The following is a 13495-nucleotide window of genomic DNA, read 5'->3' as shown; positions in this document are numbered from 1 at the left end:
CAGGTAGGCGAGGACTAGGGCTTTCCGCAGCAGCCTTTTCAGCCGCCGAATGGCGCTCGAGGGACGCTCGGATTCGTTTTGGAGCATGTCGAACAACTTCTTCGTGGGGATCCTCTGAAGGGTTGAATGAAATTCTCCGTGGTACTGTTGATGGATCCGCGGTTTCATCCTGTCCGGATTTCTGCGGTCCTGTGATGATGGGTCAACAAATCCCACTCGCCTCTAGAGTGTCAGTGGCTCTCCTACCGGTCATCAATATTGCAGATCTATGTCTCTGCTTCAGCCTTCCCCACCATTCTCTAAAGCCAAAGTATGGCATATTGCCTGACGGCTAACACCGAGGAGACCATGACGGCAGAGATAGAACGGGGTCTGAGGCTGGAATAAAGCCATCAATTCTGTTGGAGCAGCATACGGCTCCCACCCTGCCTGGGAAGACTGCCACGGAGTTCTAAGATCTGCAAGCTAGACCGATGGTCCGTCGGCATCATGGTGAGGACACCAATGGGCATCGCTTATGAGGCTTGTGGCGTAAGGCCGTGCCCAAACCCGCACAAGCATTTGGTACACGCTTGTAGAAGACTTCGACGCAGAAGGGTGGACATCATCCGTAGGAAGGGTTCCATCATGGGAAAGGCAAGGTTCTCTGCAGGAGTTAGTGGAGGCTGTTGACCAAATGCAAGACGTTGCATGATCGGTCCAGGTCACCGTGAACACGAGGCGAGGCGGCCTTGGAGGGTGAGTTACTGGTACGCAGTCACCCGAGTACCGAGTGGCGATTAGGGCCAAAGTGCTTAGCCTCATATGGCGTCCGCTGAGCCGCATGGCATGAAGGGTCGCTTTTCGCAGCCAAAAGGAGGCTCGGTTCAGTTGAGCCTCTTGTGTCATTCCCTCAATTCGTTGTTCTGGGTGCTCCTCTCCTTCCCGAGTTGTTCCCAGCCTCGAGAAGACCCGAGAATCGACCAAGATACCAAGCTGCTATCTATCTTGCCTCCAGTCCACCATCAAACAGAACATCATGCTGCAAACCTGTACGAGGACGCCCACGGAGCCTCCCGGCGCATTCACTCAGCTTCATCCACCACCTAGGATACTGCCCATCGACTTGTTTTTGGACATAGAACCACCAGACGTACAAAGTCACGCCAGTTAGTGGAAGAGCAATAACAATGCTAATCCACCAGTCCTTTGTAAGTGCTATTTCCGAGCTACCGTTGGCGCGGGACGTAAAATTGACGAACGATGTTGAGCAGAAATTCTACACAAGGAGACGTACAGTGTCAGAGGACGCCTTGTTCGCATGAATCATTCTGTAGCAAAACTTACAAGCACAGCAGTTGTTGGCAAGTATACCAGTGTCACTATGGTTAACACTTTGACCGCGGCTGCGTCACGAGCTGCCTTTTCTGTAAGGGCGTGCATTGTAGCATTCTCTGCCCGTGATTCGATAGCCAGCACCTTCAAGACATTTCCATTGTCCAGATCAAGGATATTGGCAACCTAGGCAAAATGATGAGTCCATTGAAACCATGTTTTAGGGTGGCAATTACCAAAGCGGAGGCACTTCGAATTTTGGTTCTCAGTGAGTCAGCCTGAAGACGGTGATGCTTTAGATCGTTCGCCTTTTCCCTCAGACCTTCCGTGATAACTTCAAGATATCTGCCGCTGACACTGTCGTTTGAACGCTTAGTTTTTGGGAGGTTGCTTCTTGGGCTGACATGGTGCCTAATGAGGGTGTTGCATGTTTCCAGGGTTGAGTTCAGCGCACTCAAAAGGTCAGTGATCATATCTTCGAGCTGCTTGAGATATTGTCCTTCTTGCAGCCGGGCAAGTTGGGCGCCGTCGCCTTCGAAATCGGCCGCAATTGCACGATCACCCTAGAGTCGACATGTTAGACAGTATTTGGACCGTTACTAGGTAATGTCTCATGTACCTGTTGGCGCACTTCTTCGGCGACGTAGATGAGATATCTTGTCTAGGTCCCTACCACAACGTTCAAGACCAGGAGATGGATTGCAAAAGGATCTTGGGTCTTGTTGATACAATCCGCCGCCAAGAAGTGTCCTATCTGGCCGCGTATGGATGGCGAGGCTGAGATAAGAAGCCACACTGACCGCTGGGGATCTTCTCGATGCTGATAGTAGAGCTGTGCTTGTCGGATCGACCATAGATTACTTTCGTGTCGATGGTTAAGTTCCACAAATTTCAAGATGTAGATGCATTCTGAAACAGTGAGCATTGTCCACTTGTTCAGCAGCAGCCATCATATTTACCAAAGGATGGCTTGATGCTGCTTGAGGCAGGGCCTAGCCAATGGAAATGTATTCGTGGAGGACTGAGCTCATTCTCGCCATTCCGGAGGCCGAAGCAACACACGAAATCATACACCTGATGAGATGCCTGCATTTCAGACACTAGGGCAGAAAAGATACCGAAAGTGACATTCAGACGACTCAACGAGTTTCTTCGAGTGATGTAGCTATCACGTTTAGCAACAATCGATCCAGCTTTCATGGTTCATATCATACATAAATAAGGTGGATGTTGTGGATATCTTTCAATTTTGTCAACCGACATTTCAAGACAAAGGGGATCAATACCTTCAAATTCTGCTTTAATTCATCGACAGAAGGATTGCTCAGCACGATCTCTGGGGTAGGCTTGTTATACGGGTCCCCGCCCAGTCTGTTCTGAGGGTCTTCAGCAGTGTTCTCCGACCCCTTGACCTGGACGAATGTAAGGCGGCATTGGTTGGGATCGTCCACGAAGCAAGATGCTACACGCTCATGTAGGTAATCTTCAGCCGCTGAGCTTTGACCGATCAGTATCGCCCGCCGCACATACTCGGACAGGTCCATAGGAAACCCACCAGATTGTTGACTATCTGCGTCGAGCTGGCGTACATGGCAAACATGATAAGGCTAAGTGGGTGTAATCTAAGTAGCTAGGTCCCCCCATCCATTAGCTTGACCTCTCACGTTGTTGCTTATGGCCGTGGGGTATGGCACTCCCGAGAGTGGCCTGTTGCGGTGTGCCTCTCTATCTAGTTAGACAGGCAAAGGAGGGCGACAAGACCTGGGGAGACCGAGTTTAGAGACAAACTGCTGGGCGAACCAACTCCAAACAGAACCGGCAAGCGAGACTGGGCGCAAGCCATTCGATATGCACACCACTCCTTGCCCCAGCCGCCAGTCCTTGTGTCGGTGCTTAACTTGTAACACTCAATACCCAGAAGGAGGGCGCCCGCCGGCCTGAGGGGCGTCTGAATAGACCATAACTTCTCCCTGTGGCGACTTGAAATGAACCCCCTGCAGGTCTTAGCCGCGCACCTGGCAGTATCCGGGGGCGCAGACACGAAGCTGGCTGCCTCGGCTGCCTATTTGTTGCTCTCGTTCGTGTTCTTTTGCTGCGAGATAAAATGGTACTTTCTCCTTTCTCGTAAGGTCTCGACGCTCATGCGTGGTGCTCGCACTTCACCGGTTACAATCCTCATTTTGAATCCTACTAGCCGGCTTGGAGGTCTGGACTCGTGGCCATGGGGCCAAAGCGACTCTCAAGTCTACACGGTATTGATAGCAGCAAATGACCTGGGCGTCCGAGGTAACAAGGCTGAAAAACAGGCTAAAGACTATATAAGTTGAGATACTATCGCATCTCAATGCTGTTGTCTATCACAGACCATGTAGTCGTGACAAGTGTATTCTGCCACACACTTCTCCATACGATCCTCTCTTCAAAAAAATACAACCTATCAGCATTGCGTGGCACATATTTGAGGACACATCTCAATGGCACAACAGATCATTTCCAGCAAGAACATCCACAAACGTCGGCTTAACAGCTTGCTCGAAACACTCCATCCTTCTCAAGATGACGAGAAAAAGAGATTTCAGATTCGGCGCAGACTCGATACCTGGATAGTGGAAGTCCCTACTCCTCTCAACACAGACCAAATAGCCAGTCTCAAGATATGACAAACACTAAGCATCACTGCCCTTTCTCTATCCAGTAACGGATGAGCCGATTGAGTGTCACTCCAGGCTTTGGCCACACGATACCTCCAAGGCTCCTGTTAATCGCGCATTTCTACTTATGGAACTAGTAGAGTTATCTACCATCAACTTCACCCACTCCTTACTAGGCTATTGGCCATTCAGCGACCCATCAATACTCAGCTCTTCTTCAATTCACCATACTCAGCAAGACCTTCATAGGGTTCGATTTTCAGCCGGTGGCAGCTGCCCATCAACCCTTTCTCTCCACCAAATCCTATGGGCATAGGAGGACGTCAATGTAGGATTCATCGATAGAGGAGACGTTTCATCCTCTCGTGCATTTGACGGTCTCCCGAGCATTAATAACTACTTAGGTAGCTTACGTACCAGCTTCTTTGTCAATACAAAAAAACCGAAATGGATCAGAGCTCCGACGTACACTTTTGAAATTCCGAGTCCATTTGATGAATAGTCACGCACCCTGCTACGATTTCTGAAGCCGCCTTCGTGCGCAATACCTCCTGGAAAGTGGTGGCATTGTGTGCGTGACAAAGTGACGCCGTTTTATATCTGAGCCACCTCTCAAGCACCACGACTTCGCGCAACGCTGAGAATGTAAAGCATGGGAAACTCGGTTTCCGCTGGTGTCCACGACCTACTCGTAGTTCACTAGATTGAGTCTTTCGCTACTAGAGTACTGATGAGGAATCCTCCCCGCAATGCCACGCGGCACGGTTATCAGGTAAATTTGCAAAGGTGTTGTGGCCCGTCCTTCAGCATCAGCCCATCAGCCCGTCAGCAAAAGTCCGCATAGGGTGGGGCCCGGCAAGGGGCTGAGCCTCGCCATGCTGAGTCCGAACTTCCAACGGGTAGATATCCAATCTAAAATGCTTTTAAGGCACTCATATTGCCGTTTAAATTGAAGCATTTGAGTACCTCATGCCAAGGATCATGAGGTCGAAAATGTGTAGGATAAGGCTGTTAGAAAAGGTGGCTAAGGTCTTGCCATTGAGTAAACTTGCACAACCGCACAGGAGGGCGCCTCAAATTGAAGGCGGACAATCACGTCCGAGCATAGTTCTTCTCCAATTATTTCCCAGAGACAGCGCACGAGGTATATATCGGCAGGTGGCAGCATTCCTAGCCCTGATAAAAATGCTAGCAGCTGAATTTGAGCTTGAAGCAATGCCAAGCCTAGCTCCGCGTTGGTGGTTCCTACATACCTGAGTAATTCGGACAAGGCACCAACAAAGTACACAAGAATCAGATCGCCTTCACTGATATACCCACATAGGCGGAGAAGCCGACCACTGATTATGTTCTCATATACCCCGTGTACGAAAGTGTGCCTCGAGGAGTTGCATTTCCTCTAGGAGTCAGGCTTGCAGGCTTGACCGCATGCGCAGCACCAGAATATAAACTGAAATTTCCCATTGTTCAAACCAAATTTCGAGTCTGCTCTCGAGCACGTCTCAGAAGAACTCAACCAAAAGTCGTGATAATGGCAATCTCAGATGAGCGCACAAGCATTTAGCGAGGTGTGTCCGCTACAGCGAGAGCAGGCCCAAAGAAACAGCGGTTCACCTCCTATGAAGTGTGGTTCATTGCCCAAGTGCCATGATAGCACGTCTTCGGTGTTTACGCCCAAATTGCGGGAAATGGTCAAGCTTATGCAAGGCTGGATTGACTGGACGGGACCGGGAGATCCTGCATTCCCCTTGAAACAGGCTGTTGATGACCCCGCCACAATGGCCTTCCAAGGTCGATTCTCAGTGAGTGATTGGCCCGATAATTCGAAGCCCACGGTCGGCGCCGGTAAGCTCATACCAATTATACGGCAGAACAGGGAACTAATCAGGCTTTCCATTGAGCTTGGCTTCTGTTATTGAACGAATAAGGGGCCAGAACGCGCACTTCGTTTCTAACTTAGATTCTCGAGCTCGGCCTCACGTGGCGAGGTCATGGAGTCGTCAGATCCTGTTGGCCTAAACCCCTGGTGATGCCTTCGCCACACCGTTTGAGGCCGTAAAAGTGAGCTTCGGGTCATGCAAGAGACGATTATATCTTCTCTGCTTGCAGACAACAACAAGTTGCCCAAAATGCACATTAGCATGTTTGCAGTCATTCATTACTACTACTAAACAGAGTTTTCTATGGGTCTTCTGCTTGTTGGAGCTCTCTTGGGCTTCTGGGTCTCGACGGCGTATGGCGATGCTACCAATTTGGCCCTGATAAACTTGACGCCCTACCCGTTGCGGCAAAATGGGAATCCCTCCTCATACCAAATGAAGAAATGGGATGATGCTTTTCCAAAAGAAATACCAAAGGGTAATCTGATCCGATCAATTCATTGCACAAGTTCTGAGCTTCTACAGGAACCAATCAACCAGCCTTCGTACAGCTAAAAACTGGAATATTAACAAATGAAGGTGATACAGCGGCTGAATTCTACTATACCCTGGATGACGGTACCAAAAATGGCATTCAGCTGGCTCTCGATATGGCTGGCAAATCTCCCAACTATGAGGTCCTTCTTCGGGCTAATTTTGACGGGATCAAAACTCAAAACAACCCTTCATTTGTCGATGTCGGCTTTCTAGACGATGATGAGGAGTGGACACCTTTTATCATCGCTGGTAACAAAGATTCCTATGTAGGCAACAACCCTCCTACAGACTGGATGCACCAGAATCTCCCGTTTCTTGGGTGTCGTTCTCTGCAGCAATTATCGCTGCCAGGATCGCATAATGCCGGCATGTCGAAGGTTCAATTCAGCACCGCATTCTCTTCGCCTTCAAACACCCAAACGCAACAATTAGATATATTAGGGCAGCTCAACGCTGGTATTCGATATTTTGACATTCGTCCTGTGATTTCACACGGAGACTACTATACTGGACACTACTCATATATCAAAGATGTTGATTCGAACCAGGGTTCTGTGGGCCAGAAGATGGACGATATCATTGACAATATTAACAAATTCACCGATGCCAACAAGGAATTGATCATCCTTTATATGTCTCACTCGAGCAACACAGATGCCGACTACGACGCCTTCAACGATGACGAGTGGAATGGGATTCTTCACGACCTTACGGATGGTTTGAAACACAGATGGACGGTTAAGACGGACAAAGCTCTCACCAAGCTCTCTCTCTCCGACTTTATCAAGGATGGACCTGCGGTGGTAATTGTGGTCGACGAGCGGGACCAGTCGTTCCTCGACAAGCAAGGGTTCGCTGGGAAAGGCTTCTTCCCCGCTTCGCAATTCCCAAAATATGACAACTATGCAAACACCAACGAGCTCGACGTCATGCGTGACGACCAATATAAGAAGTTCACACAGCAACTTTCGAAACCTGATAACCCAGATCAAGTCTTCTTGCTTTCTTGGACGATGACACTGCTGGATGTCGACAACCTGAATCTTTTGGACAAAATCACTACTCGAGCGGATTTTGTGAACAATAGACTTGCAGCCTTGACAGGAGACAAGGCTCATCTATCACCGTTTTTGTGGGATAAGAGACTCCCCAACATCGTTCTGATTGACAATGTGCGAAAGAACAAATATTTGACGGCGCTATCAGTAGCTTTTAATCGGTTCACGAGCGCTTGTTGAGAGCTTTTGAAGCACTTTGCAACAACGTGGTTGACAGATAGAATAGGCCCGGGTCAAGAGTATAATGATGGTTCAGGTGTAATGGTTCAAATGGAAGATACCACTTCTGGAATGCTACTCAAGGATTGCGGGAGGAGTCCAACGATAATGCGGCATATAAAGCACTAGCAAATACCCATATATAGCAAAATATCACATCGCCAACGAGGAATTGAGTTTCTATTCTGTTGTCATTGATTGATAGACGTCAGGAATGTGGTGATATGGGCGTCTGTCTCGAAAGCGAACAAGCAGCCTTGTCATTGACATGGACAGTTCGTTGACAGACTTCGTCACTCGTGAATCAAATATGAAAGATTCACATGTCAGCAGGTTTGGGAGGTCCTTCAATGTGAGGGCCCACTGAGGCAGCTTCTATGTCATCAACCTGTATGCTCGTGAAGCGATTAAGGCGGCTTCTCACAGAAGCGAAGGAGCGATCGCCTTTACTTGCGCCACTGCCCTCCAGAGCATTTTGGATTCACAGCTTCCACTTTCAACTCTAAGAACAACTATGCATCGATCTCCGTGATTCAACATGACACAAAGAATACACAACATCGTTTTCATAATCGGTGGTCCAGGCTCGGGAAAATGCACACAATGTGAACTTCCTCTGTGCCGAGCGAAACTTGAAGCACCACAGTATATCCTAAGAGCGGAGCAACAAAAGCCTGACTCGATTTGGGCATCCACCATCGAGGTTAACATACGTAAAGGACTCAATGGGGCAAAGGAAATGACCGTCAGCCTCCTCAGGGAAGCAATATTGCAGCATACCGAAAGGAGTCCCTCACTTCAGGGGTCAATCATGGACGGTAAGTAGGCCCAGACTAGGTTGAATTAGTCCTGTCACACCCTATTGACCAAATCATAGGATTTCCACGGAGCCTAGATAGGGCAATTGCATTTCGAATAGACAATTGAGCAGCCTCTTGCGGTCCTGGTGCTTGACTGTTCGGAAGAAGTCATGAAGGAAAGGCTGCAGGCCAGGGCGGAAATCCTCGGCTGGGTGGACGCCAATGAGTCGGTCATAAATATACGGCTGGAGACTTTCGCCAACGAGACGAAAGGGGTGATTGAGTATTACACCCAACAACGTCTCCTGACGCGGAGCAACGGCGCAGGCTCGAAAGCTAAAGTCCAGAGCCTAGTGGCAGCTGCGGCAAACGAGGCATTTGCGAGAGCCAGTAGTCACACCTGAAGATATCAGATGTTTCTGAAGTTGTCCGCCTCTGAAGCATCATGGAAATGGGCGAAATGGGCGAAATCAGCGCCCTTACGAAACAGGAGCTCACTAGACGTCCCGGCGTTGGGCTGCATGTGCTCCCAAGGCCGCAGCTCTGATTGGATCACAGTGATATTGATGCACCCGAAATTTCGGAAGCCGTTGAAAGTAACTAAAGTCCAGGGGGGCAATTGTCTGTCTGCCTTGCAGAGTCGGAGAAAATTTGGGCACATGATGAGGTGCGTACGGTACAGCTGCAGGGCCAGAGCTCTCGACTGGTGCCCTTCCAGGATTGAATGAGGCTGTGCTCTTCATGAAATAGGACCCTTCGGTCAGAGTGTATCTTGATTGCGTCCTCTTTGGAGTCGATTCTTTTACTCTTGATAGTAATAAACAATAAACAATAAACATCAGGTCATTCGCGGCAAAGGGGCTGACCATATCCAAAATCGTCATCGAACATGTCTTCCTTCTCTCGCTCGAGCACAAGCCGATCGGGCAACAACATCCAGACGGGCGTAAATCGAACCAAGACCAACACATCTAGTCACTCTGCTACATCTAGTTCATCACGATACCCCACACAGATAGTTGGAGACCGCTATCTCGACAGGAATAAACTCGTCGAGTACCTGGAGAAAAGGCATCCAGGACAGTGGAGACTTCAGTGGAGACTTCAGGTATGTACTGGCTCCTTTTCTCAGCCCTACCATCTTCAGCCTACCAACAAGGGTCGCGATAGATGAAATTGGGTAAATGGATCATCCAGGCCCCTGAGAAAATCCCGGAGGTAAGTTAAGAAGGGCAGATGAATTTTGTGGATGTTTGGTGACCGATAATGACTTTAGAATGACTTGGACAAGTTGTGCCAGTGACTACACAGTGGGCTTGGTTCACGCAACTGTGTGCTGTCTCCGGCGACACAGGCGACTTAGGTAGGCTCATGATATAGTATCAGCACTAGCTCAGGGTTGCTGCTGGAGTGATTTCACGCCCAAGTCTCTTATGGGTTCCTCGAAGCAACCATCATTTGTTATGGAGTCGAGTCTCGTCTATGCGCTTCTCAGCGAGGTTAGAATTTGCACATTCAATACCTTCCTTAAATTCCCGCAATCTCGCCATTGATGATCACATCGTAAGCCTATACAGACCTATTTTGCTTTCCTCTGCTCCATCAACTTCAGCGGGTCGACCATGCCGCTCACGTCCTTGGTCCTCCATTGAACCGCCTTGCAAAGCCCATAGATGGTCCTCACTATCGGCATACTCACTCCAGCCTTCTCCCCTGCCCTCAACGCTTCTCCAACAATATTCTCGAACTCGATGAATCGGTTCTTCCGCCGATCCTGTAACATACTGGGCGCACAGAAGATCTCGATTGGGTCGCACTCGACCATGTCCTCGACGAGGGAGTCCGGTAAATCCACGTTGGCGACTGCCTTCGCGGCGGCTTTGATTTCCCTCATCGCCGGTCTGATGAGCAGATTGAGCGGACTCGCGGGGTCGCCCTCCTCCGAAGCAAGGCGGAACCGCGATGTGTCGAGGTCCGTAAGCGCACATATCGGGTTCCAGACGGCATTGTACATGAGCTTCCGCCACCGGACGAAGAGCACATCTGGCTGGTACGAACACTGCACTTTCCCAGACGCAGAATATATCCTCACAAAGTCCTTGGCCGCCGCGGTCTGCTTGTCCTTGTCGACGGTGTCGGACACGAACTCGCCAATGTAGAGCCTATCAACGTCGTTGTGCAGAATGTTGCCGGGACTTAGCTCGTCGGCGCCCATCAAGGACACGCCCGAGAGGCAGATGTTGTCGGGGAACGCGCCGAGAAGCGGTTTCTCGATGTTGAGGCCATTCTGGACGAGTACGATGACGGAATGGCCTGGTGTCACAGCTGGCTTTATCAGGTCGACCAGAGTCGGTGGGATGTCTGGGATGTTCTTCGTCGTGCAGATGATGTAGTCGTAGGGTTCCGTCGTCGATTGCTCGGGGATTTTATGGAGCACTTGGGTCGGCCTCCAGCCTTCGAATTTTCCGTGGTCGCATGAATCTATTGTGAAGCCCTTATCCTTTACTGCTGCGTAATTGGAGCGAAGAATGGCCGTCACGGTTGCCAGTCCGCCTTGCTCGAGGTTGAAGGCCGTCATCGTGCCTATTCCACCTGCTCCCACGAGCAGGACCTTCGCCTTCTCAGCCATGGTGATTCCGTACTCAAAAAATGCGATCGAATCTTGACAAAGTTGGGTTTGGGAGAAGCGAACAGGCAGTTTAACGCACTTTGAATACTGTCACTGAAAAATCTTCTGGTTCGTCAGATCCATATGTGACAGGGCGTCCCCTAGGCGTTCATCGCCCTCATCCGCACTGGAGATGCCCGCCTCCCGCCTATCGCATTGGTTTAAAGCCAATTAAAAATAGGGCCTGGTAGTGAGGGGCTGCAGCTTTCTCAGCCTCGTCAGGATGGAGTTTCCCCAATTTTACCCCTCCACGATTTCATCATTGATATATGCTGGATGCCAAACCCCAGTCCATTTGACCTCCTATTAGCGGTCGATTTTGGAAGGAGCGTATTTTTGCAAAACTAGAAAAGATTACTGGAGCCAGAAACACGAGAGGACAGTGCGTTGCGTCCCAGAATCCCGGGATTTACTGAATTTCTAGTCCACCGGTTTTCGCTCCGAAGGGATAGTGGGACCATTCACAAACTGTGGACCAAGTGGACGCTCGGTTCAAAGACCTGTCATATGTTGTTTCCTAACACCTCTCGCTGAGCTTCATCATGGGCTCCATCTCTCAGCCCATTCAGCCACCGCCGTCGGTAACAAACTACACGATCGCATCCATACCGGCCGATGGAATTGGGCCAGAGGTAATAAGCGCAGGCATCAAAGTTCTCAACGCGCTGGCGTCGACTTTCAAGACATTCTCATTTTCCTTCACGCACTTCGACTGGTCCTCCGACACGTACCTACGAACAGGAGCGTATATTGCTCCTGATGGACTAGAGCAATTGAAAGAGTTCCACGCCATTCTATTTGGAGCAGTTGGCGATCAACGTGTGCCTGATCACATCAGTCTTTGGGGTCTTAGACTCGCCATTTGCCAGCCACTGCAGCAATATGCCAATGTGCGGCCGACACGGATTCTCAAGGGCGTGACTTCGCCACTAGCAAGTTGCCAAGGCAGCGAAGAGAGTGCAAAGAAGCTCGACTGGGTGATCATCCGTGAGAACAGCGAAGGTGAATATGCGGGCCAGGGTGGACGAAGTCATGTGGGCCAAGCTTGGGAAGTAGCAACTGAAGTATCCGTCTTTACAAGGCACGGGGCGGAGAGGCTACTGCGCTTTGCGTATGAGACTGCTCGATCGCGAACCCGGAAGAAATTGACATTTGTGACCAAGTCGAATGCCCAGCGGAATGGGATGGTGCTTTGGGATGAAGTTCAGAAGATCGTGGCGAAAGACTATCCCGATGTCGAGACCGACAAGATGTTGGTGGATGCCATGACCTGCCGCATGACTTTGCAGCCAGAGACCATCGATACCGTTGTTGCGACGAACCTTCACGCGGACATCCTGTCGGACCTCGCCGCTGCCCTGGCCGGAAGTATTGGTATTGCACCGACGAGCAATCTCGACCCAACGAGACAGAACCCCAGCATGTTCGAACCAATTCACGGCTCCGCCTGGGATATTGCAGGCAAAGGGATCGCTAATCCCGTGGGAACATTCTGGACATGTGCTGAGATGGTCAAATGGCTGGGCCAGGACGAAGCAAGTGAGGTCCTCATGGAGGCCGTTGAGAACGTGTTGGGCCAAGGCATTAAGACCAAAGACCTAGGTGGCCAGGCTGGAACCGAAGAAGTCACAGATCGGGTCTGCGAGGAGATCGAGAGCATTGGCAAAGAAAGGACATTGGGGACTGGGACTGCGCAATGAGTAATACCGATGATGATTTCTGGCGCTAGCTCCGATCGAAGCAAAAGAAAGCCCCCCGGGGGGGTATTTATGCAGGAACGAATTGTACGGAGTTCCATCACGTCAAGGCCAGATGTCCTATGAGTTTTCGTCTACGGCGTGATAAATAGTTTGTGCATAGCCATGAGATGAGACAGAAATACTGGAAATAAGACAGTACTATAGATCACTTGGACCTAGATTAGAGACAGTTGCTAATTAGTCGTGGCCGATGAATCCACCATTGGAACCACATCACGTGCCACATACAAGGTTCCTCATCTGTGGCGCAAGCCATCCCTTTTACGGAAACGCCTGTGGCGTTCTGTTTGTGGCTGTGTTAAACCACCAAATTTGCGGTCATCGCCCTTGCTGAACATAGCTCGCAAGTTAAGCCGCAGGGCGGTCTGAGAACACGAGCTCGAGGTCAATAGTGAACCTTAGCATAGCCATCACTGGAGCACTACTGATAAGAAATGAAAGATTGATCAGGGATAAAAGACTGTGAAAGTGGTGCGAATCTTGTTGGCTTCAGTATTGGAGCCTGCTGGTCTTGGCAAATTTACTTCCCGTTGCCTCATAACGAAGAGTTGACTCATATTCATAGGTATGTAGGGACTGTCACCCAAGTGTCGACTCAGCGTGCTGGC

The 13495-nt window shown here is 50.0% G+C and overlaps 4 protein-coding genes across 4 annotated transcripts; 2 read left to right on the top strand and 2 right to left on the bottom strand.

Moving 5' to 3' along the window:
- Nucleotides 1-1015: 1015 nt before the first annotated feature.
- Nucleotides 1016-2475, bottom strand: A1O9_08842 (uncharacterized protein; the record flags this gene model as incomplete). The annotated part of the gene is made up of 5 exons (XM_013402324.1): nt 2274-2475; nt 1934-2223; nt 1551-1877; nt 1327-1500; nt 1016-1258 (listed from the first exon to the last, which is right to left on the bottom strand). Coding segments are annotated over exons 3-5 (654 nt in total), but the record flags the coding sequence as incomplete, so codon positions are not given.
- Nucleotides 2476-6148: 3673 nt separating this feature from the next.
- Nucleotides 6149-7620, top strand: A1O9_08841 (uncharacterized protein; the record flags this gene model as incomplete). The annotated part of the gene is made up of 2 exons (XM_013402323.1): nt 6149-6323; nt 6371-7620. 2 exons carry the CDS (start codon nt 6149-6151, stop codon nt 7618-7620), a joined length of 1425 nt encoding a protein of 474 aa, XP_013257777.1.
- Nucleotides 7621-10038: 2418 nt separating this feature from the next.
- On the bottom strand, nt 10039-11088 carry A1O9_08840 (2-dehydropantoate 2-reductase; the record flags this gene model as incomplete). The annotated part of the gene is made up of 1 exon (XM_013402322.1): nt 10039-11088. The coding sequence occupies one exon, from the start codon at nt 11086-11088 to the stop codon at nt 10039-10041; it is 1050 nt and encodes a 349-aa protein (XP_013257776.1).
- A 581-nt stretch (nt 11089-11669) lies between these two features.
- Nucleotides 11670-12827, top strand: A1O9_08839 (uncharacterized protein; the record flags this gene model as incomplete). The annotated part of the gene is made up of 1 exon (XM_013402321.1): nt 11670-12827. The coding sequence occupies one exon, from the start codon at nt 11670-11672 to the stop codon at nt 12825-12827; it is 1158 nt and encodes a 385-aa protein (XP_013257775.1).
- Between the last annotated feature and the right edge of the window lie 668 nt (nt 12828-13495).

Source organism: Exophiala aquamarina (genome assembly GCF_000709125.1).
Source record: "Exophiala aquamarina CBS 119918 chromosome Unknown aczIA-supercont1.8, whole genome shotgun sequence".
Lineage (NCBI taxonomy): Eukaryota > Fungi > Ascomycota > Eurotiomycetes > Chaetothyriales > Herpotrichiellaceae > Exophiala > Exophiala aquamarina.
This window is presented reverse-complemented; position numbering and strand designations above follow the sequence as displayed.